Source organism: Haliotis asinina, chromosome 7 (genome assembly GCF_037392515.1).
Source record: "Haliotis asinina isolate JCU_RB_2024 chromosome 7, JCU_Hal_asi_v2, whole genome shotgun sequence".
NCBI classification, from domain to species: domain Eukaryota; kingdom Metazoa; phylum Mollusca; class Gastropoda; order Lepetellida; family Haliotidae; genus Haliotis; species Haliotis asinina.
In genome coordinates, this window is record NC_090286.1 from 59,254,701 (window position 1) to 59,282,608 (window position 27,908).

Consider the following 27,908-nt stretch of genomic DNA (forward strand, 5'->3'; position numbering starts at 1 on the left):
TGTGGCGACATTTGTGGCAAGAGAACAAGAAGTCTAAATGTCTCGCGATACAGGGATGAAGTATTGAGACCTTTTGTGGTGTTATTGGACAACGTCCAAGTGAAGTCATTTTGTATCACGACAATGAGATCTCACACCGCCAGAAGGTTTTGAGAATACATGCATAACGTTAACGTCTTGCGTAATACCTTCTCTGGCGTTCTCGTATTCTGACATGAATCCCAGTGAACATCTCTGAGATCATCTTCATCGTCAGCTGAAACAGGTTGTATCACCTCCAGATAACCAACAGAGACTTGAACAGACTCCCATGAACAGAATCCCTCCGGACGTCATCCAAACGACGTCAATAAGGAGGCATGTGTTGGTGTGTATGGATGCCACGGTGGCCACACTCGCTACAAATTATGTGTTCCCTGATTTCTGTCGTGCCTCTTCGTGCATATTTGTTCAATGAACACTGATTTACTGATTTTGTTCATTTTGACCCCTTGACTCTTTCTTTGACTTGCAGCAAATGCAAGACCAGCATTACGATGAACTTTCAGTAAATGTATTGGAAAATGGTTTCTGTTTGTAAAATAATCAGCATAAATCTAACATACCGCTTTGTTTCCAAGTGAAGTCAGTGACTTTCGTTTTGACAGAAGTTTATAAACAAAACAAAACGTGCAAATCTCTGATCGATTGATAATTATTGATTTCTTCTTCTTGACATTCCAACCCTGCACCGCAACACCCCTCCCGTACCGAACCATCATATCTCTGAGACGAGTCTCCTCTTCTTCCTTATTTCCCCACCCTTGCCCCATCCCCGAAAACTGGCACAGCTATTATCACGTTCCACGGGATCAATACATGTAGTATGACAGTGCTTTATAAGGGAACTGTTGTGGTACCCGAGAACTGCATTGATCTTCGCACATAAATACAGCTGTGGAGGATGTAGAGTACTTCAGTCCTCAGCCGGCGTGCAACAAGGAACGATACTTGCTCTACACTATGAGTGATGACAAGGTTGCTGCGATTGTTATCGACAACGGCGCTGGCACTGTGAAGGCCGGGTTAGCTGGTAGTGATGCCCCAACAACTGTTATCCCCTGCGTCGTTGGTCGTCCCCGTCATCAGGTATAACACTTAATATTGCTAGTGTCATCTTGAAATATTACAATTTAACATTTGTTAGGAAGATATCAGTTACTCACAGTCTTCGATTATATTTCTATATACTTTTGTCATCTCTCAGACGGAAAGACAGATATGTGTTTGTGTATGTTGCCCTGAGGTCATCAGTACATGATGTGTAAAATTATACCAATGAATTAATGCGCAACCTGTAAATTTACTATTTATTAGGACATTGATAAATCAGTAAATACCATAAACACGTTTTCCTCAACATAAATAGGTGGTACATCACAACATTATTGTGGCTACCTTACAATAATTCAACATTTTCTATGCGAAGTAGCATAAGTGATTTATGTCTTGACGGTTGGTTGTGGAAAAATAAGGCAGATATTTTTACTTTATTTCTAAATATAAAGGACATAAACGTAATACATGGTACTCACTGGACATTGGGTATCTATTACATTTACACTTTTCGTAACTAGTACTGCTTCAGCTTTGAAGTTGTGAGCATTACATCTAAAGTAAGAGTATGCTTAAGTTGTGATGATTTAGTCTGAAAAGGATATACGTCCGTATTAACGCACTTTGTATAATCTGAACTAGAGATGAACACATTGCTGTCAAAAGGGACAGAAAATTCAATGATATAAATAATTTCATTAGCTTCATTTTCGAAGACGCCCTGGACATGTCCAGGGTCATACCGTGGATGGACCTCCGGGTCAAAGCCACAGGCATGGCAGAGACGATAGTAAAAGCAGCGAGCCATGCCATCATGTCTTTTAAGATATGCTGTTAAGAAGGGCATCCACTCACAAGGTGTTGGGCAGTCTCTGTAGATTCATTGCAGAGACGACATTTCATGTTCACATTTTGATTAAGAATCACAGTCTGGCGATTGTGAGTGGGAAGTGACTGGTCCTGAGCAGCAAAAAGGAAGCCCTCAGTCTCACATGTGAGACCAGGCGAAGGAGTCGGTTGGACTGCTGTTCTGTTCCACGCACTGCATGTACACAAGATGCAATGGCTTCTCAGACAGCTTCTCCACAAAGAACCGGCGCTGGGCAGACTTGGTAAAGGACTTCACCTGGTTTACTCCCATCGCTGTACTGTCCAGCAGTACATCACCATGAGCAAAATCAACTTCAAATTTCAGAATATGTCCAACACCCTTGGCACGCTTAAAATAGCTGTGGAACTCCTTGCTTTCATTGTGAGTCTTGACGTGCATCACCAGAGAATCATCCGATAAATAAATATGTGCAAAAGTACACAATAAATTCTGTCATGAAGAGCTTCCACCTTAATCAAACCCCGACCTCCTGAACTGATTGGCATATATAAACGATTAAGAGAGGAAAGAGGGTGGTGTGCTCTGTTATCAGACATGATCCTTCTGGTCAGGCGGTCAAGACTCTGGATGTCTTGTTTTGTCCAATCAACTACTCCAAAATTATTAATTGAAACAATATTCCTTTTGGCTGTGTCAAAAATAACAATCGTCTGACCCGTCAATACATTTTACATTTCAGACGGCGGGACAGAAGGAAATCTACGTTGGTGAGGAGGCTAAGTCCAAGAGAGGTATCCTCACCCTGAATTACCCCATTGAGCACGGTATCGTCACCAACTGGGACGACATGGAGAAGATCTGGCATCACGTCTTCTACAACCAGCTCCGTGTGGCTCCAGAGGAGCATTCAGTCCTTCTGACAGAGTCACCCCTCAATCCCAAAGCTAACCGTGAAAAGATGACCCAGATCATGTTCGAGACCTTCAACTCTCACGCTGTGTATTTGGCCAACCAGGCAGTTCTGTCTCTGCTCGCCTCTGGTCGTACCACGGGTATCGTGTTGGACTCGGGTGATGGTGTCACCCACACTGCTCCCATCTTTGAAGGTTGCTCCCTACCCCATGGTATTCTCAGGTTGAACTTTGGTGGCCGTGATCTCACTGATTACCTCGCGAAGATTCTAAGTGAGCGTGGTTACTCCACCACCACAGACAGACAAATCGCCAGGGACATCAAAGAGAAACTGTGTTATGTTGCACTTGACTTTGAGCATGAAATGCAGACGGCTGCCACATTCACTTCTTTGGAGAAAAGTTACGAGCTTCCCGACGGACAGGTCATCACTATTGGCAACGAGAGATTCCGTGGTCCAGAGGCATTGTACCAGCCATCCTTCTTGGGTGGGGAGTATGCTGGTATCCACGAAACAACGTACAACTCCATCATGAAGTGTGATGTTGATATCCGTAAAGAGTTATACGCCAACATTCTTCTCTCCGGAGGTAACAGCATGTTCCCAGGAATGGCTGATAGACTACAGAAGGAGATCACAGCCCTTGCTCCACCAACTATGAAGATCAAGGTCATCGCTCCTCCAGAGAGAAAATACTCCGTCTGGATCGGTGGTTCTATTCTTGCACCTCGTTTGACCTCCCAGCAGAAGTGGATCAGCAAGCAAGAGTACGATGAGTCCGGTGCATCAATTGTTCACAGAAAGTGTTAGGTACTGACACTGCATAAAGCGGTGACATTCAGGCAAATACCTATGATCATTGTGATTGCTGCTATCATTTACTGTTCTTCGAATCGTTTCAACTGTTGTAATATTGAAATGACAAAGAAAACGTACTTCATGGCCTCTCCATAATGCTTGGAGCTTTTTTCATGTTTTCTTACATGCTGCCTTTCTTACTGGGTATTCATAACTATTTTTGTCTTTAATATCTTTTCAATGTCTTTTTTACTCCTTTGTGTCTATTGCATGGCTAGTTTGAAAAAGAGTAAGGAGCCGAGATGTCCTATTCACTGCAGCAAAACCATCGATTAATGGCTTTGGGTAATTATAACGTTCCCACAACGTATTTGTATCTGAGCAACATAAAATGACTGTGTCATTTCTGTTGGGTATGTTACGCAGATAAACAGATTATATGTAGTTCCGATTGCTTCCACGAGTGAAAGTATGATTTTCACATGTTAGCCATTATATCTTCTAAGGTGACAGGGGTATGTATTCTTGATCCCAGTCTGACCCCGTTTTGTTCATATTTGAAAAACAAATCGATATGAAACTTGGAGATCAGTGTGCAATCAAGAGATTGATAACTGAATGTTGGACTGTTTTATGAATACATTCACACAGTAAAGCTCTGACACGCATCAAAGATGATGAGCCTTTGGTAATATGAATGTGACGGTTGGAGAGAATATTAAAGATGGTCGCTCTGACTGCTGGACGTTGTAAAAGTGGTGGTATCTCTGACTGTTGAAGAGTAACAAAGATGGTCTTTATGACTGTTGGAGAGTGTAACAGAGATGGTGTCTCTGACTGTTGTATCTCTGACTGTTGAAGAGTAACAAAGACGGTCTTTATGACTGTTGGAGAGTGTAACAGAGATGGTCTCGTATCTCTGACTGTTGAAGAGTAACAAAGACGGTCTTTATGACTGTTGGAGAGTGTAACAGAGATGGTCTCTCTGACTGTTGTATCTCTGCCTGTTGAAGAGTAACAAAGACGGTCTTTATGACTGTTGGAGAGTGTAACAGAGATGGTCTCTCTGACTGTTGTATCTCTGACTGTTGAAGAGTAACAAAGACGGTCTTTATGACTGTTGGAGAGTGTAACAGAGATGGTCTCTCCGACTGTTGGAGGCTGTAAAGATGATGATCTCCCTGTTGGAGAGTGTAAAAGCGATGGTCTCCCCGTTGAAGAGTGTAACAGTGGTGGTCTATCTGGCTGTTGAAGAGTGTAACAAATATGGTCTCTCTGGCAGTTGGAGAGTGTAAAGATGATAGCCTCTGACTGTTGGAGAGTACAAAAGTGATGGTCTCTCTGACTGTTGGAGTGCAAAAGTGGTTGCCTCTCGGACTGTGGAGAGTATAAAGATGATCTAACTGGATGTTGGTGAGTGTAAAAATGATGGTTTCCCTGTCTGTGGAGAGCGTACAAATTATGGTTTCTCTGACTGTTGAATGGAACAAAGTGAAAGTCTCTCTATTCATAAATATGAAGATTCAAACTGTCATTCTCAGTGTACGATTCAAGATCAATACCTAATATAACCTCCATATGACTGTATGACAGCCAGCACTCATACCCTGTGACCCTCCTGATCCTCTGGCAGAGCAGTCTATGCATTTTATCGCTTAAAGCATGTCCTTATTGGGCCAAGTTCTGTATCGGAGGATCCCTTTGCTATACATGACGACCAGTCAGGTCTAACATATGCTTCAAAGTGTTAAGAACGGGGTTTATTCAATCGTGAGATATGTCAAGTTTCTTGGTGTTAATAATTCCATTGAATGATTAATACACTTATTGGTAAATACTGCATAACATAACCTTGTTTCTGTAATTTCTTTGCATAATTTTGATATTTTGCATGAAACGTTAATCCTTTTTTGAAAGCACAACACATACAGCAAAGTAAGATACAATATATATATATAGCATGCATGCATTTTTTTTTCGCTGTAAAGTATTCAAATATGTAATATACAAATGGGTCTTTAGGAAGAGTAAAATTTCTGTATTTCTGGCCAAAGACCTTGTACTGAAAAGAATATGTCTGTCTGTATGAATAATTAGTCAGCAGCAGAGGTCCCAAACCCCAGCTTGATGGCCCGGTGGACTGTGACTTGTCACTTCCTTTGATGGGCCGGTGGGCCTAAAGGATGTTGATAGATTGTACGAACGCTTCCAGCGGTTTGACAAACGATCTCAGCGTCTTACCGATAAAATCTCCTACCGATAAAATCTACATTTCAAAATTCCGACCTTCAGAAATTCTGATGCTTCCTCTGACAACATAAAAAATGTAGTCATATTCAGTGAATAAATAGTTTATTGACTTACACATGCTACACATCCTTGATCAAATGTACACCATTTACACTAGAAACATCAAGATAAGAGATTAGATTTTCGGCTTATTTCTTAGGGCGCCATCACATCTTTCGGTCACAGGCGTTGTTCTGATGGCCGTAGTGATTAATCATAGTTTGATTATAATGCCATCTTACCTTGTGTACTACGGTCAAAACAATGGTGCATTGGGGTCAGTTACGGTCTACTTTCCATAGTCTGTTTCTAGGCTCTCCTAATCATGTAATGCCACTGTTTCACAGCCAGGCAACCTTACACAGAACACACATGGTCACATAGTCGCCTACTGATGTTTCCATGGACACCACCAGTGTTACAATGCCCGGTAGCCCAAGATATAACAGACGCAGTCACATAGTCGCCTATTGATGTGCCGTGGACACTGCCACTGTTACAAGCCCTACATATACCACACAAGGTCATATAGTCGTCTATTGATGCGTCGTGGACACAGCCATTGTAAAACTGTTCGACAGGCGGTGAATGTACATTCACATCCACTTCCACATCCACATCCACATTCACATCCACATCCACATTCACATTCACATCCACATCCACATCCACATCCACATTCACATTCACATTCACATTCACATTCACAATCACAATCACATCCACATCCACATCCACATCCACATCCACATCCACATCCACATCCTCATTGACATCCACATTCACATTCACATTCACATTCACAATCACAATCACATCCAAATCCACATCCACATCCACATCCACATCCACATCCACATCCACATCCACATCCACATCCACATTCACATTCACATTCACATCCACATCCACATCCACATCCACATCCACATCCACATCCACATCCACATCCACATCCTCATTCACATCAAGTCTTTGAATGTCATTTAGAAGTGAAAATACATAAGAATGAAGATTTTTATGGATATCAACTTCTTTATGAGAGAACACAACGTTTCGGAGTTAATGCTTACTCCTTCATCAGGTGATATTTATATGTACAGGTAAAACAATAACAAAGTAACAAGTGGAACGAGTTAACGAAAGCTTGTATAAACAAGCACTGATAGGAAGCCGATAGTTAAGATAACAATGATGGAAGCCAATGGTAATGCATTACAGTTGATTGGATATGTTTACATAACACAGATACGGGGTAAGGACGATGTACATGATTGGGGATAAGGATGGAAGCCAATGGTGATACATTACGCATGATAGGATGATGTACATAACACACGATAGGGGGTGAGCATGTTTACATGAGGGTTGATGATGTACAAACACAGGTAGGTAAGGGTGTACTCGGGTAGCTTGGCTATACATGAATTACATAGATAGAATGTACACAGGTAGATGAGATTAATTTATCAATAAGTCCCAGGCACTTGGTAGGTACACTCCTTGGTCGCGGTTGATGGCTGGTTTCTGTCTCCGGATCTCGATGGCCTCTTGTAGTTTCCTTTGGCGCCAGTTGTTGTTGTTGATAGATAGTATCCTAGTGTCCTCAAATCGAATTGAGTGTTCAGGGTTCTTGAGAATGTGTTCAGAGATGGCCGATTTCTGGTCGAGTTTCCTGACTGAGGTCTGATGTTCCTTCATTCTGGTGTTGATTGGTCTCAGCGTTTCTCCAATGTATAGGTCAGACCTCAGTCAGGAAATTCGACCAGAAATCATGCTCAAACATGCTCACCCCCTATCGTGTGTTATGTACATCATCCTATCATGCGTAATGTATCACCATTGGCTTCCATCCTTATCCCCAATCATGTACATCGTCCTTATCCCGTATCTGTGTTATGTAAACATATCCAATCAACTGTAATGCATTACCATTGGCTTCCATCATTGTTATCTTAACTATCGGCTTCCTATCAGTGCTTGTTTATACTAGCTTTCGTTAACTCGTTCCACTTGTTACTTTGTTATTGTTTTACCTGTACATATAAATACACCTCTGTATCCCTTTCCCAATCACCTGATGAAGGAGTAAGCATTAACTCCGAAACGTTGTGTTCTCTCATAAAGAAGTTGATATCCATAAAAATCTTCATTCTTACTCATTCACATCCACATTCGCATCTACATTCACATTCACATTCACATCCACATCCACATCCACATCCACATCCACATCCACATCCACATCCACATTCAGATTCACATTCACATTCAGATTCACATTCACATTTACATTCACATTCACATCCACATCCACATTCACATTCACATTCACATCCACATCCACATCCACATCCACATCCACATCCACATTCAGATTCAGATTCACATTCACATTTACATTTACATTCACATCCACATCCACATTCACATTCACATCCACATCCACATCCACATCCACATCCACATCCACATCCACATCCACATCAACATCAACATCAACATCAACATTCACATCAACATCAACATCAACATTCACATCAACATCAACATCAACATCAACATCCACATCCACATCCACATCCACATCCACATCCACATCAACATTCACATCAACATCAACATCAACATCAACATCAACATCAACATCAACATCAACATCAACATTCACATCCACATCCACATCCACATCAACATCAACATTCACATCAACATCAACATCAACATCAACATCAACATCAACATCAACATCAACATCAACATCCACATCCACATTCACATTCACATTCACACCGTCAACTATAGTTCTTACAGGTAAGCTGTCACTGTTACAGACAACGCCATGTTTGTGTTCTGGGATTTCATCAAAGCGTATCCTTTGGGTTGTGTTTAAGCGCTATCCTTGCGTTCATGTCACCAAAAGGCGTGACCTCATCGTTCATAACTGAATGTTCTATCAGCCACCGATCTACCAGCTTGATTGTTGTTGTGTTGTCTCCTGCAGCATGAACCTTTGAGCTAGTGGAGAAACATGCATTTCCTTTAAGATGATATCGCTACAAAATGTTTACAGAGCAAAGAGTTTGCAGGTTGTTGTGAAAATCTGATACCTGCTGACAGTATGCAGTTACAGTTTTGTTCATAAGCACGTATACGCCGCCTGATAATCTAACTCCTTTAGACAGTCTGATGTAGGATAGATAAAACATCGATACCAGATGGATTCCAGATGGATACCAGATTTTGAAGAAAGATTCAGTCAGATAAATTATGTCAATTCTTTATATAACTAATAAATTCAGTTATATAATTCTTTATATAACTGCATCATCAAGTTTTGAAATAATGAAAGGAATGCCCTCAATATTCCAGGGCCTAGATTTTCGACGCTCTCTTGGCGGTATGATAGTCGTAAGTTAATGTTAATCTCTTTTCATATCATATATATTCAATGGCAAGAGCATTTTTAGCGACAGTCTATAGCAATCTCTTGTTTACTTCCTGTTCGAGAAGTTATAAATGAATGGCGAATGTTCCCGACACTCTGTCAGTGTATATAAAGGATGGCTCTGTTGAGACACATACAGACTTACACTCGGAAATACTGGAGCTGTGTGCCTCTGCCTATCAACGTCTGTTTGTCAACAATATCAGATTCAAGACTGACACTCCGTGCCTGACCGCTCACTGTGGAAACAAGCGTCAGTAAATATCTGATCTCACTGTAAAATGCCAAGATTCTGGTGAGTTAATATTTGATATGTGTGACCCATTACCTTAGACTTGTGACTCAAGTGCATCGTACTAGAAATCTGTATTTTGATTCATTGTAACTTGCTCACTGTTTGCTCAATGTATTATTGAATATTTAAGACTTGTGTATGGTATTTTTTGCTGGTTCAGAGGGGACTCTTAACCGTAACACACCCTAGAAGAGATAAACAACTAAAACATGAAAATCGTGGACATCACAGTTTCATTATAGGAATCAATTAGAACACACTATGATATTGTGTATTTCTGTAAAATACTCAACAGAAATCACTATTACCTTAACATAGTTTTCGTTCTGCAGCTTCCAACATCATTAACAGACTACAGCGTGTCCAGAATTTCTGCAGCCAAAATTCTCCACAATACCGAATTGTCTTCCCAGTTCTCATTGTAACTTTCTAGTGTTTATCGAGTATTGTGTCATGGTAGCTGAAGGACCTGATCTATCCTTCTGCTCGCAACATGAAGTCTCATTGTCGTCAGCATCTGTATGTACCAAAAGTGTAAATTTACTTGGTTGTGGTCATCGCTCCTTTGCTTTGCAGCAAACACACGAGTGGAACTGCTATTCTTCTTGACATTAAATCCTCAGATTCTCTTCAGATCACTTCAAAGTATTCCACGTGCCTATACAGACAAGAGCTCTCCAACTTTTCGTGCGCTGTCAGCATACATTGTGTATGGAGATATGCACCGTAATTATTACAAATATTTTTTGTTGCTACTGACATCTACTGAAAGACTAAAACAATTAGGCAAAACTACTCCGTGTAGTTACGTTCAGATTTCGTAACTTTATTGACGGATGGTTACAGGCGACGTCACTTTCCATGAAGTCTGCAGCAGTGAATAGTGCAAGAAACCGAATATCTCTCTCTTTACTCGTTTTCAAACCAACCATACAAGAGATCCAAGAGAGTAGAAACATATAAAAGACACAATGAAAGTTATGAATACCCAATACCAAAAGGAAACATACTTAAAAGCTCAAAACATGAAGGAGAGGACACCAGGAATTTTGTCATTTCAATGCATTTCAATACAGCTCCAACTACCAGAATAAAACTACGAAAGAGTGGTCTTCTAAATGACTGAAAGTGCTCTCTTCAATGTCAACATCACATGCAGCTGCAGTACCAGGAACTAAGCACACTTATTGTGAACAACGGATGGACCGGACTCATCGTACTCCTGCTTGCTGATGTATCTTTGCTCAGAGGTCAAACAAAGGGCAAGGGTGGAGCCACCGATCCAGACTGAGAATTCTGGTGAAGCGCTGCCCTTGATCTTCATTGTTGCTGGGGCAAGGGCTGGATCTCATTCTGCATTCTATCTGCGATACCTGGGAGCATGGTGGCATATAGGTCTTTACGAATATCAACATTACACTGCATGATGGAGTTGTATGCTGTTTCGTGGATACCGTTTGATACATACCCACGAAGGATGGCTGGAAGAGGGCCTCTGGACAAAGGAACCTCTCCTTGCCAATGACGACGACCTGTCAGGAAGCTCATAGCTCTTCTCCAGGGAGGAAGAAGCGGAAGTAGAAGGCATCGCCCGCTCTAAGTCCAGTGCGACATAGCACAGTTTCTCCTTGGCCTGGCGATTTTTCCCTCGGCAGTGGTAGTGAAGGAACAACCACCTGAGTCAGGATCTTCATCAAATATTCAGTGAGATCACGGCCACCAATATCCAGTCTCATTGTGGCGTTGGGTATGGCATGGCATGACACTGGCAGAATTAAGTGTAATACCTGATGATGGGGAAGACCGACGATGGAGGGGAAAACAACTCTTGGGGTATCGTCACCGGCAAAGCCTGCCTTACAAATGCCGGATCCATTGTCAATAACCAAAGCTGAAACGAAGTCAAACATGTTAATAAAATAAAGTAGGAGCAAGTATTGTTCCTTGTTGAGAGCCTGCTGGGGATTCACACTGTGATAATATTGTGAAAGACTGCCCGTGTTGATTGTCCAAGAGTCAGGAGGGACTGTATGTAACTTTGGAACGGGTTTGATAGAATAGACAGTGAAACGATATATGATATTGATGTATAAATTTTCAAATATGTTTCAAATTTTGACGTTTGATTCTTGTGTTTTCGATGTTTTAAGGCTGGTTTGTGTGCAAGAATAAATGCGCAGTGCACTACTTTTCTAAGTTTTACGCTTATACAGTGTACATGTGGTATATTGACATGGTCCCCATTTGCAAACGATGAGCCTAATATCTTACCGTGTATGGACAGTTTTGTCACTTCCCCTCAGGCAAACGTTTTGCCCTATCGCAATTCCTAGAATTATCACCGCTATTTAACATTTTTCACCAAAGTGGAGATAGATTGTTTGGTTGGAGACTTCATATGTTGTTTTGGAGACTTCATATACTGTATGTCTGTTTGTATGTGTTGTTAATGCTAAAATAACAAGTAGTGACACACGACAACGAGGAATATTGTCTTTACACCTTAAGTCTGAGTTCTGTTTGAAACATATTTCACATCGACCGAGGCACAACTCGCACCAGGAGGAAACAATACCTAAAATTATACTACTCTATTTTACATAGGTTTTGTTGACATGCAAAACTACATCGAGCAAATCAAGACTGGCATATCCTAGTGAATGATAATTGAGACTTCAGTTTCTCGAGGAGAGGTTGGATAGCCGATAGGTCAAAACATTCATTCGTCAAGCTGTAGATCCGTGTTCGATCCCCCACATGAATGGAGCCGATTTTTGGTGCCCCCCTCTTGCGACATAAAACGTCATTATCGGAGGGCACTACTACTTTGGAAACTAAGGATTGAGTCACTGAATGCACGTATGGCCTCCAGCATCAGATTACACGTTTACTGGAAACTGTGTCAACAATGCTTCACCTTGCAGACTTCAGTCAAAGTGTAATCAGCAGAACACTGAGTCAGTACCAGAAGTTTGGGTCAGATGTCCAGTGATATTGTTAGGAGTGGGTATTTTCCGCGATTTGAGTTGTTATTAATTATTATTATTATTATGGTATTTGTAATTGAGTCATAATATTTACGGTTTTAGGGTGAGTTGTTATGGGTCACACTTCCCACAGAGAATTATTTAAACGGCACACCTCTAAGGCAGCACTTTGGAGTTACCTCCCTTCGACAAACATAAACACGAGGCTACGACTATGTTCTAGAGCTCTCCACGTTATTGGCGATGGTCGTAAGTGCTCGAAAGTTTTTGAAACTATGACAGTATATGTGAATGCTAGTTGCCGTGACGGACACGGACACACATTACTGGAGTATACATCATCAATATCAAAACCTATAACAGTTAAGCTGATAGACAGGTGAGGGACTTGGTAACCAATAAACCGCCTGGCGCCCGATTTATTTTGAAAGAATAAGCCGCTAGGGCAGGTACATTAATGCAGTCACTTTAATGAAAGCTTACACAGTTTGAACGAGAGGTATACACTTTGTCAGTCTTCGCTTAATCAAGTTATCAGCAAACTTGACATCTGAACTGTGACGATGTTCAAGTTATTTAGAATTATTCAGATGATGCATTGTAGCTGCTATTTTGTTTGTTTTGTTTTGGGGGTTTTTGTGTGTGTATATTCTTGTCTTTAAATACTACCAATGTTTAAACACTTAAAATGTCATTTTAGCCCACTAAACAGTCATTTCTGAATAGATCACTATGGATTCTGGCACATCTGTATGTCAGATATGAGCCCAAACAAACCACCTGCTGCCCTCGATTCCAGGGGATTCGTGATTGTATGCCACTAAATGACTGGGTCATGGCTTTTCCCATGCTGGAAGTATGTGGTTTTCTGAATCAGAAATAGTTTTGTCTGACAGACAAGACCCCAAACAAACTACCACTCTCGATCCTTTGAAGGAGAGGTTTATTCAGTATAAACAATATATACATCCAACGTGGCGGTGGAATGTTTGTTAGGTGGAGGGTACACTATCATAATAATGAGGAATAATAGATAAAACTCCTCTGACATCGTCCTCGATATCTCCAGGGCATCAAATCTTAAGGATAACAGTGTCTTTTGTTTTAAACTGTATGCATGGAAAAAATCTCTCTCTAACACGCGTCTTTGATGTGCTTCCAGTAAACATGGTTCCGGGGAGAAAGAAGAATTTTAGGATGGATTCATAGAGGATGTTATATGAGTGCCCATGTCATGCTATGGTAACGAGTACCGAAATGTTGGTATTTCGGCGTTTCGGCACGAGTGTCGTAATCATAGTATGGCATGGGCACGAATGTGATATTCTGTTTATTGTCGTAGAAATATGTATCACTTAAACACGGAGGGAAGTACCTGATTATAATGAAAGGCCACGTCACCTGTAATAGCGGCGGAAGAAAATATCAACGTAATCAGGCAGAGACCTTAGCACCACTTACAGCCACTTACCTACTCGCATATGAAGCAAGTGCGCATTTTCATTAACAGTTATTTGTAAACCCTGAGTCTGAAAAAACACAAACATATATTTCAGTCGTAAATATATAATTGATAACCTTTAATCTCCCATCAACAAGAGTTTTGTTTGAAAGAGCCACTGGTTATCTATGAATGAACGTAGTAAAGCATAGTAAATTTAATGAATGAAAAAATAGTTCCGTTCGAAATCGAGGCTTGACATGGAAAACTTCCTCGTAAAATGATACTTTATCCTACGGCATCGTATGATAATATAAACCCCGATATGTTTGCCCTCGTAAATATTATATATCAAAATTCGAATGATCGCTGATCTTACAAAACTAGGTATGAATGTAGCAAAATTTGGTACTTTTTGAAAACTCACCGATCATTATCCCCTACACAATTATGGATAAAATAGTTTTTCAAAATGTGATTTGTTTTTTAACAATGCGGAAATATATGTATGTGTCTTCTGAATACGACAAAAATGAATATGTTGCAACAATGCTTATAGGAATAAAAACAATGATGGTTCAGTGATGGTTCAAAAACAACAACGATGAACTAGAGATGGGCCATATTCATCGTACATATCTTTCGTCATTACAGCATCCATGAAGGAGGGCAACGCCGCCCTCACAGAGCCTCCCACCCATGCTGACAAGATTCCATGCGGAGGTGCTCTCACGTTGACGGAAGTTCCAGCGGGTGCTAGGATCTCTACCTCTTTCCGGAGGCGGTCAGGGAATCCTGGGAAAAGTGTAGACCCCCCACACAAGACTATATTGTCATACAGCTGATCACGGATGGAGCTATCACACAGCTGTATGGAGCGACACAAAATATCCTGTATACCCAGCATTTCCTCACCCAGCAATGGAGGATTAAAAATCCCCTCAGGGCACTTGAAGCGTTCCTCACCCACATTGATGAAGGTCCCATCGGACTGTACATAGGTTTTGTTTAAAGTAGACTTGGTCATCGTATTCAGCTCGTGTTCGTAGTCATAGGCCACGTAGCACAGCGTCTCTTTAATGTCTCTGGCGACGTTATAGTTGATATCGTCGCCTTTTTCGATCAGCAATTTTAAGAGGTAATATGTTAGATCTCGCCCCGACACTGTCGTCTTACAGACAGCGTGTGGCAAATAATATCCTTCATATACGGGAACTTGATGCGCTGTACCATCACCGAAATCCAGAACAATACCCGTCTTACGGCCAGATGAAGTCAGAGTCAAAACAGCCTGGGCTGCCAGAGACATAGCGGGAGAGTTGAAGGTCTCGAACATGATCTGGGTCATCTTTTCACGGTTGACCTTGGGGTTCAGGGGAGCCTCAGTCAGGAGGACTGAATGCTCCTCTGGAACCACACGGAGCTCGTTGTAGAAGGTATGATGCCAGATCTTCTCCATGTCGTCCCAGTTGGTGACGACACCGTGTTCGATAGGGTACTTGACAGCAAGGATACCTCTTTTGGTCTGTGCCTCGTGACCGACGTAGCTGTCTTTCTGTCCCTTTCCGACCATCACACCCTGAAAGAGAACGTGTCAGCATTATGTGTATATAAGCCAGTAGTTATCGTGGCAGTCATTATATTTATTCAATGATTACAAATCGTAGACAGCTGTATACGACTTAGGTATGAGGCGACAAAAACAATGTGTCTGTAAACAGCAGACACAAAAGACCAAGCGTTAAGTACCACTCTGTGTCAGGACACGCTCATTTCAGCAACATAACATGTTCTACATGCCTTACTTATGTCGTATTTAGACCCTGCATAACGATATAAAAAATTCATACAAGGGGGATAACTCCAACGTTTTTCCCTTTTTGTCGGATATTCAGGCTGCATCAGTTGTTGGTGTCTACATTTCACAACTCTTGAAATACTTTCAAGCATGCTCTTTCTATGTATGTGTTTTTCTAAAGGACCGCTCATAATTTATGGCTGTGGGCTAGGGTGGGGGTACACATATTGTACACATGTTCTGAATCCGAAAGGGGGTTGTCATTGATTTTGTGCAATCACTTACTATGTTCATTAAATCTTTTGTTTGTTTGTTTGTTTGTTTGTTTGCTTATTAGTTTCTTTGGTGTGTGCGTGGTAGGTGTGTAGGTCTTTCTGTGGGTAGGTGTAGGTGGAGCAGTACATCCAGCGTTATGCGCCAATGGCTAGAGGATTGATTTGAAATTAATTACCAGTGATGAAGTGTAATGGTTGTCTGTATAATTTATATATTTCAACCAGACTTGACTGCGGTGTGAAACAATCACTAAACAAACGTTGGGATAAAGCATATCCACTTTCACATATGAATGTGGTATTGTTAATGGGCGATAGAAAATTTACCTTCTCAATATGTCCGAATACGTCTGAAAGTACAAAATGTCCGTACCAAGAGTACACTGCGTCCTGTTTGTGATTGTAGTAATCCATTCTTGAAATTGTAATCGTGGTTTCCAAAACTCATGTTTCAATATTACAGTTCCAGAAAGAAGTAAGAACATGCACGCTCACTTTCATTGATATTGCACCTTATGATGACGCATTGTGAATAGAGATCAACATCCGAGCGTAGACGCTATATGTATTTACAACATCGGTCACTGGCTGAATGATATTTCTCGAGCTAATGCTGCAAATGCAATATGACTTTCAGGACTTTTGTTCTGTTCAAGTAAGGAACTAATGATTAGTCCAGAGAATAAGCATTGTTTACAGTTGAAGCTTCAGGGCACGTACTCGTCAGGGATTAGAAAAGAATACTTAACAACACAAGATTCACAGCTCTATGAGACAGCTCTATGTGTGTCTGATATCGTACCCAGTGGATTAGTATTAATTAATCTTACGACCGGTTTTTTCTTACAGTGCACACTATGTCTGTCTACGTTATCTCTATATCAACGCCGGACCCGAACCAGTCTCCATTATCCGATAAAGCATATGCCTTTGATCATAAATATACAAACACATGTAACCATAAAATCTATGTCAGGTAGATGAAAATAAGTCATACAATCAATTTTCGGGATAAGAGTTTGCCCTGCTATAAAATCCAAAAGAAACTGTTGGCTTCAGACCTGTCCTCTGGGCCTGCCTACAATGGTCGGGAAGATACACAACGGCTGGGCGGCCCCGGCAAACCCTGCCCTGCTTGTGCTCGAACCGTTGTCAATGACAATAGGGGTAGATACTTCATCCATCTTCCTAGAAAACAAAACACAACTAATCATGTACTCAATCACGTCACTCAATCTTTCTTTATTGTTTGTATGTATGTGCATATAAAATAGACAATAAAAGACAATAAATTGATTTACAAAATGTACAAAAGGAAGCATGATATTACTGGCACAAGAGTGAATCTCTAAGTTTCACTTCATGGTGTATATAAATATAAAGGTAGTTTTTTTTACTGGACTGCCAATTAACACTAGAGATTAATTAGAGATTTTTAAACTCATGAATGGTGGGATTTGAATAGAACTTATGTGGTAAATACAAACATCTCAGATTTTGATAACTACATTCAAACTAAAATAAAATGAAATTCATTTTCAAGAGAGTTATTTTTACACACAGGACATAATCTATTCGATCTGCGTTGGTTAATAATATATCGAACGGTTTCAGTTTGGAGACGGTGCGAAGAACATCGGAATTTAGCAAGGGCCGACTTGGAATTTTGTGATTAATAAATCTTCTATGTTATTCAACATTAAATGAGATTTTAAAACAAGAATAAAGTGAAAATTTAGGACTATTTACTTGCGATGAGTGCCACTCTTGTTCATAACTTGCTCTGAGTCTAAAGACAAATTCTGATATGAACTGATCAACATTACACAAATTTTGCCGATGTTCCCACATAAAGCAAAATCCAAAAAAGTAGACAATATTCCGAATTTTGTATGTCCAGTTTGTTTTACCATTTACAGAGTCTAAAAGTAACATATCGTAGCATTTCTTTACAAACCTAGAATCTGGCATTTTATATACTTTACACCAATATCTAACAGCCTTTTTTATATACATACACTAGATAACGGCCACATTCTCTCTTAACTACATTTTCGGAGTCGACCGCTTGACATTTAAGAACCGTTTACAGCAAAACATATGTACAATTTCAACTTCATTGAATTTAGCAACTCCCCATATTTCAGCTACATATAAAACAACTGGGCTAATTTTAGTATCAAATATCTTAAATACCAAACCATAAGGACTTGGATTGAATGTGTAAACAGATTTTAGTATACCATATGCAATTTTCTTAGCTTGCAAATGTTACTATCTTGCACTGACTCCCTTCACACCTTGCAAAAATATTTCATTGGCTTCCCAACATGTTGTACTAATTTACATGTTGCATTTACTTCCCTTACATGTTTGCACAATTTCCTCGGCATATAACACTGAAATTTAGTTTTTCATTCCTCAATGCGCAACCTAAATTCGTGGATCACCTTTATTCGTAGATCGTGGTAATTACCGCGTTATCTCGTAAACTGTCTCGCACGACGTCACTAAGCTGTACTTCACATACAGCCACGCCTTGCTGACAAAGTAACACCAAGCTAGCCCGTTCATTCACCAGTGAGTGGGAGGTCGCCGACTGTGTACATAAAGCGTACACGTATTTGGACGTTTGAGCGTCGCCGCGCTCGGGTGTGTAGCTACGATAATACATGTTTCATCGCCACAAGAGAGAAACCCAAACAACTTGATAAAAAAAAACCCGCTTAAATATCACTGCATACAAAACATTCAAAGAAGGAAGTAATCAACTGCAACATTGAAGTAAGTCCTGTAAGGGAGGCAACTCGGACATACACACCCAACAATATCTCATAACGTGTGCACCAGCTGATTCCAGTGAATGACAGTGTAACACTTGTAACTGCCCTGATACCATTGATGTTTGAACATACCTGACTTCAGTCTCAGCAAGAGTTCTACTACAGAACACGATCCCAACACCAGCCTGCCCATGGGCCGTGACTCGTCACTCTCTTACTTCCTGTACTGGGCAGTGGAGCGTGAATACCACGACCGGCTTTGGGCAGATTGTATGGACGCTTCTAGTGGTTTTTGGCAAATATTACTATTAACTGACAAACTACTGATAAAATATTACCGTCCACCTGTGTCTACATTTTGCATCTCACGAATGTTTGCTGTACACACGTCTGTCTCAAGTACTTCTGAGTCTCGTTAAGACCAACACGTCGGTGTATGTAACAATTATATAATTATATTAATATATTGACAATTCTTTCAAATGTCAGGCAGCTGACTTGTGTGCTGGTGTTAACAGCCAAGTAATCAACAAACGTGTGTTGTGCAGATGGGGTCATCTCAAAAGCCGTTTTCTGGTTACCACTTGAGAGATTTATTGGGAGTCAGTGTTGCCACTTTCAGAAGACGCTGTTGATTTGGTACCCATTCTAAGAAAACCATCCCATTCATTTCGGTATGATAGTATCGGTTGTCTTTAGATTTTGCCTTGAAGACTAGGGAGCAGCCAAGTAGGAATCCCCGACTCTCGCAACCAGCATGGAGCACAATCAGTCGCTCTCCCTTGCCAAGTGGTAACTTTCTGGCAAAGGACTCTGAAGAGGAGCTAGCGAACCATTGTGTCCTTGTGGTATGGGAAACGTTTACCCATTTTTCGTCCAAATATACAGGCTCGTAACCCTCTGTACGTTTCTTTCGAATTGTGCATAAGTACTGGTTTCTTAGTCGAACAATATCACACCTCTCGCACAGTACACGTCTATTTTCTGAGCCTACTTGTTTGTAACGGAAACCAAATTTGTGAAGCAACGTCCATAAGTGATATTTTGAAGTGACCAAAGAATGATTTGTCTTCATATGCTTTTTTCAGAATTCGCAGAGAGACACAGGTACTTTGATTATATAGAGACTCGATGTCGTTTCTTACCAGCTATTGTTGAAATGAATCGACTTTCTCACATTGTGTGGGTTTTGAGACGGTCCACTTAGTTGTGTCATTGCAGGTTGAATCGGTACAATTTTTCAAGATAGTTTTTGACTTCCCTTCCTTCATCCAAACAGCACGTGCAGTTCGTAAACGATACTTAGCCACAGCACGTTGAGGCCTACCCCTTTCACCTTCGGTTTCAAAAAAGTTGAATACTTTGCAAATAGTTGGCTTAGCGTCGTGTGATAATCTCGTTGTTTCAGGTACTGCAATCACGAATGTCTAGTTCGCCGAGCAAATCACACGTGTCAATTTCACACGCGCACCTTGCCCACCTGGCTGTTCTACCAGCAAGAGGCCCCCCTCGTACAAACTAGCGAAAGGTGACAATAAAATGATGATCGTTTGTTAAATAACTTTTTTATTCGGGTGTCCCAAATTATGAGACACATCATCAGAGTTGGTCTGTCGATTTCATGTGGCTGTGCAAAATTTGGTTTTGTTGCAATTATTAGATTTTGTGTTAGTGAGCAATTCATTGGTCTCAAATGGAATCAAACGGACTGTACTTTCTAAGTGGCATTGTACAATCACAACTTCTTTCAAAGCCCTGGAGGCCAGCCTGGTTATCTGGGTATGATGCACTGGCACTTCACTGAGCGGGGACTGCACAATGGCGCCCTTCACTGCTGGGCGACAGCCAGTTTATTTACAATAGAAAAAAAATCCAGGAAGGGGTTGGCAGAATATTTTGTCAGGTTTTCATCGGTGCTGTAGCAGAGTATACGTGACCAAAGTAACAAACATCATTATCGTTAGAGAAGGACTAAGTTAGTCAAGCAGTTATTCGGATCAATGCGGTGGTAACAATGGCAGAGACTGACAACTGTCAACTGACAACTGTCACGACATTGTACTCACAATGACCACATGGGACAGAACGACCAACGTCGTTAGCATCTTTATGTGAGCAAAATTGAAGATTTCGGTGATTTTCTCTTCTCCTTGTCCCTTATACAGCTGGAATGTTGCTGAGTGCGGTGTAAAACTAAACTCGCTCACTAAAACACATGTTGTATGCTAGAAATACACTCAGCGCCTCATCACACTAATTAGAAAACAAAATTTTGATCCCTAGTCATGATGTTCATTGCTGGATCCAAATCAGTGGGACTGATATTTGGCCTCTTGGCCGTTTTTGGCACGAGGGGACTTTAATTCTCATTGTAAATTAGTCATAATTCATTTACAAATTTGAAATATATACCTGCCGTATTCAGTCGTGTATTTTGAAAAATGTTTTTATAAAAACAATTTGTTCACTGTTTGTATGTTACCTCCAGGACGCGATCTGACCCACTCAGCCACCGCAGCGGTCTAAATAGTTAACTGCATTCATTAACTTCGGCAATGGGAGACATCAAGTTAAACATGCAAAAGGGCACTCGAGGTACGTGATTGACACTACAGTGTGTGAGAGTGAGTTACGTTTTACACCGCAACATCCCAGCAATACCATGGCGGGGGACACCAGAAATGGACTTATCACATTGTACCCATTTCTAAATATACCCTCTCAAAAACTTGAGACTGTGACAAGAGAGAAATGATGTTAAAAGGAATTATGCAATTATATAGCTCTATGTTCGAGATACCGTCTACGACTGGACAGATTTATGTTTGATAATTCTGACGTTTTGACAGATGATATGGAAAATGAAACTTTGGTTAAACTCTCAAGAATGCACCCTCGTGCACGTTCCCATACCGAGACGGGTACGGTTTTCGAACCATCATGCTGTTTGTATTTATTGCCTGTGACCTTTAAATTGAATAAATTTCTTCTTCTCCTTCAAAGAATCGACGGCAGCAGCTGGTTGGTTTGGGAATCAGCAATTCCAGGCTGTGAAAATCCATAACGATACAAACAGACATGACGGGTTAATGGCCTACAGTGGCATTTTTAGTGTGGCTGCAATGTTTCCAATTTGACAATATGTAAAGATACCACAGCTGGGACAAGTCCTGCAATGCATCATGTAAATAATTCTTAACTTTATCACAGTTCCTATTGTAGCGTTTGTTGAAAATTGGATTAAAATGAAGATTCACCAGGTACTCAGGGATGTGTCTCTTTGACACTTTTCCGTTATTAAGAAAACATCATTTCTTAGGAAACCATATGATTTAGTCGTGCTCAAATGTGCCTCTTATCCAGCTACAGTGCCTCTTATCCACATCGTGAACTCTGTTTACGCACACTGCAAACATACATAATATATGTATAACCATATTTTGGTGGTATTGGAAATAAGATTTAATCTGAAATGACACCGAAAGGAAAACAAATTCTGCATAGTTTTCAGTGTTGTGTAAGGCGTGTCATTGTCGTTTGTAAATACGGAGTTGACGTTGGACATGACGGGGATAGATCTCTAGATCAGGTTGACAATGGTTTTGTGGAAGAATCCAGCCCACATCACCACACCCCACAACCAAACATTTCTGACACCTTCTATTATGACGATACGGCAAACAATTTAGATCAGTCAGTGAACATATTCATCCTTTCTTATGATTTAGCTGTACATGAATTACAGCCGATGGCTCTTCTTATAGGGAAGACAACTCCGGATGCATGTGCATTGTCATTGTCATGAAATACATCCCATCATTGCTTTGGTTACTGCATTTTGACGACATGTTTCTTGTATAAACTAAAACATCTGAAACCAGATTGGCTAAATTGGCTATTTGAACCTTGGCTACAAAACCAGGTCTACCTAACATATAAAAAAGAGAAAAAATCATTAAAATTAACATGAAACATATCTGGCAATTGTTTCGTAGCGTGACATTTCTTTAGCGGTTTAGTATTGTATCCAACCATAGGGCATAGGAAAAAATATTATTCAGTGTTTTGTATCATTACGTTAAGAACAATGATTCTTGATTTATCAAGGAAACGACCTCCAAGTTGGTGAAAAATGCAAAATATCGGTAATCACTGCTAATCATTGATGACACCAGGTGTTCGTGAACGGGCAACGTGTTATCCGCAGATGAAATGACAAAAATGTCCATAAACGGTAATCTTTTAGACATCTCGTTTGCAAACTGGAACCGTTTCAATATGTAAACCCCACGTGTAAACTGTATATAACTTTAGAATATGCTTAAATTATACTAACCCTCCCTAAAAATGAAGGCTAAGACCTATTTTTGCGAAAGGTTAGTCTACATCCTCTGGCCCAAGCGTAGAATTTGTGATGCGTTAAATACAGGGAACACATTATCACCCCTATTGGGGGAAAATGAATTCTTTATTGTTTGTCTTTATATGTTGCGCTCTTTTCACATGTTCCTAACTAGTGGGCAAAAGAAAAACGTGTTAATGATCGATAGAATCAAAGCAAAATGTTTTTAAGTTACAGTACTTATAATGAAGTTAGCATTTGGGACAATGGACCAACAGTGTCTATGAGAAACTCATCACAGATGAAGAGCATGTGTCATGTAATAGACAGTGGGGTATGAATAGCACAGTTCATAGATACAAGAGTATACCAAAACACAGCACGAATATGCCGAGGACAATGACAAAAGGCGATTGGTATCGCCAGTATGGGGGCATCACAACGTTAACTGGCAAGAGCCTTAAACTGAAGCCAGGTCAATATCAGCATATTCCAAAGCGAGAGTTCCGACCCTTCTGTGGAATGGCATTCACCCGTCTTCACCGTCAACACAGACTGCAAATAGGTACGAACTGAACGTCGGTGGCTTGGAGAGAGTGCTACTTACAGATGAAAGTCGGTTCAGTTGCTTCAGAAACGATTGCATAGTACGAGTCTTGGATCCAGGAGAGACTGACCAACTGTGCAAGTTAGGACATTGTAAATCGTAAATAACCCTTAACTTAAGAGACGTTTACGACGGGCTTACTATGTCTGCATGGAACGAAATATGCTAGGTATCCTTCAGTAAGTCGTACAGAGTAAGTAAGCGCTCAGAGGCTTTTGTGAACCGACACCCTGGGTCCTTGGGGCCTGAAGCTTTTTAGAGTTGAGGGCAAACACTGCTCAGAGCGACTGATACCAAAATGCGTTCAAGAAGTTCAGCTGTCCAGTGAAGAAGGCGACATGGTATGTGGCGACATTTGTGGCAAGAGAACAAGAAGTCTAAATGTCTCGCGATACAGGGATGAAGTATTGAGACCTTTTGTGGTGTTATTGGACAACGTCCAAGTGAAGTCATTTTGTATCACGACAATGAGATCTCACACCGCCAGAAGGTTTTGAGAATACATGCATAACGTTAACGTCTTGCGTAATACCTTCTCTGGCGTTCTCGTATTCTGACATGAATCCCAGTGAACATCTCTGAGATCATCTTCATCGTCAGCTGAAACAGGTTGTATCACCTCCAGATAACCAACAGAGACTTGAACAGACTCCCATGAACAGAATCCCTCCGGACGTCATCCAAACGACGTCAATAAGGAGGCATGTTTTGGTGTGTATGGATGCCACGGTGGCCACACTCGCTACAAATTATGTGTTCCCTGATTTCTGTCGTGCCTCTTCGTGCATATTTGTTCAATGAACACTGATTTACTGATTTTGTTCATTTTGACCCCTTGACTCTTTCTTTGACTTGCAGCAAATGCAAGACCAGCATTACGATGAACTTTCAGTAAATGTATTGGAAAATGGTTTCTGTTTGTAAAATAATCAGCATAAATCTAACATACCGCTTTGTTTCCAAGTGAAGTCAGTGACTTTCGTTTTGACAGAAGTTTATAAACAAAACAAAACGTGCAAATCTCTGATCGATTGATAATTATTGATTTCTTCTTCTTGACATTCCAACCCTGCACCGCAACACCCCTCCCGTACCGAACCATCATATCTCTGAGACGAGTCTCCTCTTCTTCCTTATTTCCCCACCCTTGCCCCATCCCCGAAAACTGGCACAGCTATTATCACGTTCCACGGGATCAATACATGTAGTATGACAGTGCTTTATAAGGGAACTGTTGTGGTACCCGAGAACTGCATTGATCTTCGCACATAAATACAGCTGTGGAGGATGTAGAGTACTTCAGTCCTCAGCCGGCGTGCAACAAGGAACGATACTTGCTCTACACTATGAGTGATGACAAGGTTGCTGCGATTGTTATCGACAACGGCGCTGGCACTGTGAAGGCCGGGTTAGCCGGTAGTGATGCCCCAACAACTGTTATCCCCTGCGTCGTTGGTCGTCCCCGTCATCAGGTATAACACTTAATATTGCTAGTGTCATCTTGAAATATTACAATTTAACATTTGTTAGGAAGATATCAGTTACTCACAGTCTTCGATTATATTTCTATATACTTTTGTCATCTCTCAGACGGAAAGACAGATTTGTGTTTGTATATGTTGCCCTGAGGTCATCAGTACATGATGTGTAAAATTATACCAATGAATTAATGCGCAACCTGTAAATTTACGATTTATTAGGACATTGATAAATCAGTAAATACCATAAACACGTTTTCCTCAACATAAATAGGTGGTACATCACAACATTATTGTGGCTACCTTACAATAATTCAACATTTTCTATGCGAAGTAGCATAAGTGATTTATGTCTTGACGGTTGGTTGTGGAAAAATATGGCAGATATTTTTACTTTATTTCTAAATATAAAGGACATAAACGTAATACATGGTACTCACTGGACATTGGGTATCTATTACATTTACACTTTTCGTAACTAGTACTGCTTCAGCTTTGAAGTTGTGAGCATTACATCTAAAGTAAGAGTATGCTTAAGTTGTGATGATTTAGTCTGAAAAGGATATACGTCCGTATTAACGCACTTTGTATAATCTGAACTAGAGATGAACACATTGCTGTCAAAAGGGACAGAAAATTCAATGATATAAATAATTTCATTAGCTTCATTTTCGAAGACGCCCTGGACATGTCCAGGGTCATACCGTGGATGGACCTCCGGGTCAAAGCCACAGGCATGGCAGAGACGATAGTAAAAGCAGCGAGCCATGCCATCATGTCTTTTAAGATATGCTGTTAAGAAGGGCATCCACTCACAAGGTGTTGGGCAGTCTCTGTAGATTCATTGCAGAGACGACATTTCATGTTCACATTTTGATTAAGAATCACAGTCTGGCGATTGTGAGTGGGAAGTGACTGGTCCTGAGCAGCAAAAAGGAAGCCCTCAGTCTCACATGTGAGACCAGGCGAAGGAGTCGGTTGGACTGCTGTTCTGTTCCACGCACTGCATGTACACAAGATGCAATGGCTTCTCAGACAGCTTCTCCACAAAGAACCGGCGCTGGGCAGACTTGGTAAAGGACTTCACCTGGTTTACTCCCATCGCTGTACTGTCCAGCAGTACATCACCATGAGCAAAATCAACTTCAAATTTCAGAATATGTCCAACACCCTTGGCACGCTTAAAATAGCTGTGGAACTCCTTGCTTTCATTGTGAGTCTTGACGTGCATCACCAGAGAATCATCCGATAAATAAATATGTGCAAAAGTACACAATAAATTCTGTCATGAAGAGCTTCCACCTTAATCAAACCCCGACCTCCTGAACTGATTGGCATATATAAACGATTAAGAGAGGAAAGAGGGTGGTGTGCTCTGTTATCAGACATGATCCTTCTGGTCAGGCGGTCAAGACTCTGGATGTCTTGTTTTGTCCAATCAACTACTCCAAAATTATTAATTGAAACAATATTCCTTTTGGCTGTGTCAAAAATAACAATCGTCTGACCCGTCAATACATTTTACATTTCAGACGGCGGGACAGAAGGAAATCTACGTTGGTGAGGAGGCTAAGTCCAAGAGAGGTATCCTCACCCTGAATTACCCCATTGAGCACGGAATCGTCACCAACTGGGACGACATGGAGAAGATCTGGCATCACGTCTTCTACAACCAGCTCCGTGTGGCTCCAGAGGAGCATTCAGTCCTTCTGACAGAGTCACCCCTCAATCCCAAAGCTAACCGTGAAAAGATGACCCAGATCATGTTCGAGACCTTCAACTCTCACGCTGTGTATTTGGCCAACCAGGCACTTCTGTCTCTGCTCGCCTCTGGTCGTACCACGGGTATCGTGTTGGACTCGGGTGATGATGTCACCCACACTGCTCCCATCTTTGAAGGTTGCTCCCTACCCCATGGTATTCTCAGGTTGAACTTTGGTGGCCGTGATCTCACTGATTACCTCGCGAAGATTCTAAGTGAGCGTGGTTACTCCACCACCACAGACAGACAAATCGCCAGGGACATCAAAGAGAAACTGTGTTATGTTGCACTTGACTTTGAGCATGAAATGCAGACGGCTGCCACATTCACTTCTTTGGAGAAAAGTTACGAGCTTCCCGACGGACAGGTCATCACTATTGGCAACGAGAGATTCCGTGGTCCAGAGGCATTGTACCAGCCATCCTTCTTGGGTGGGGAGTATGCTGGTATCCACGAAACAACGTACAACTCCATCATGAAGTGTGATGTTGATATCCGTAAAGAGTTATACGCCAACATTCTTCTCTCCGGAGGTAACAGCATGTTCCCAGGAATGGCTGATAGACTACAGAAGGAGATCACAGCCCTTGCTCCACCAACTATGAAGATCAAGGTCATCGCTCCTCCAGAGAGAAAATACTCCGTCTGGATCGGTGGTTCTATTCTTGCACCTCGTTTGACCTCCCAGCAGAAGTGGATCAGCAAGCAAGAGTACGATGAGTCCGGTGCATCAATTGTTCACAGAAAGTGTTAGGTACTGACACT

The 27,908-nt window shown here is 41.1% G+C and overlaps 1 protein-coding gene and 1 pseudogene across 1 annotated transcript; one reads left to right on the forward strand and one right to left on the reverse strand.

Moving 5' to 3' along the window:
• Positions 1-1,002: 1,002 nt before the first annotated feature.
• Positions 1,003-27,897, forward strand: LOC137292107 (uncharacterized; annotated as a pseudogene).
• Positions 13,583-19,186, reverse strand: LOC137291547 (actin-like). The gene is made up of 3 exons (XM_067822926.1): positions 19,087-19,186; positions 17,233-17,359; positions 13,583-15,677 (listed from the first exon to the last, which is right to left on the reverse strand). Exons 2-3 carry the CDS (start codon positions 17,353-17,355, stop codon positions 14,688-14,690), a joined length of 1,113 nt encoding a protein of 370 aa, XP_067679027.1. The 5' UTR covers positions 17,356-17,359; positions 19,087-19,186; the 3' UTR covers positions 13,583-14,687.
• Positions 27,898-27,908: the final 11 nt, after the last annotated feature.

Excerpts from the sequence above, each read along its gene's own strand:
- LOC137291547 (XM_067822926.1), bottom strand. The coding sequence starts at position 17,355 with ATGGATGAAGTATCTACCCCTATTGTCATTGACAACGGTTCGAGCACA. Across the intron at positions 15,678-17,232 it reads TAGGCAGGCCCAGAGGACAG|GGTGTGATGGTCGGAAAGGG; the intron begins GTCTGAAGCCAA and ends GTTCTCTTTCAG.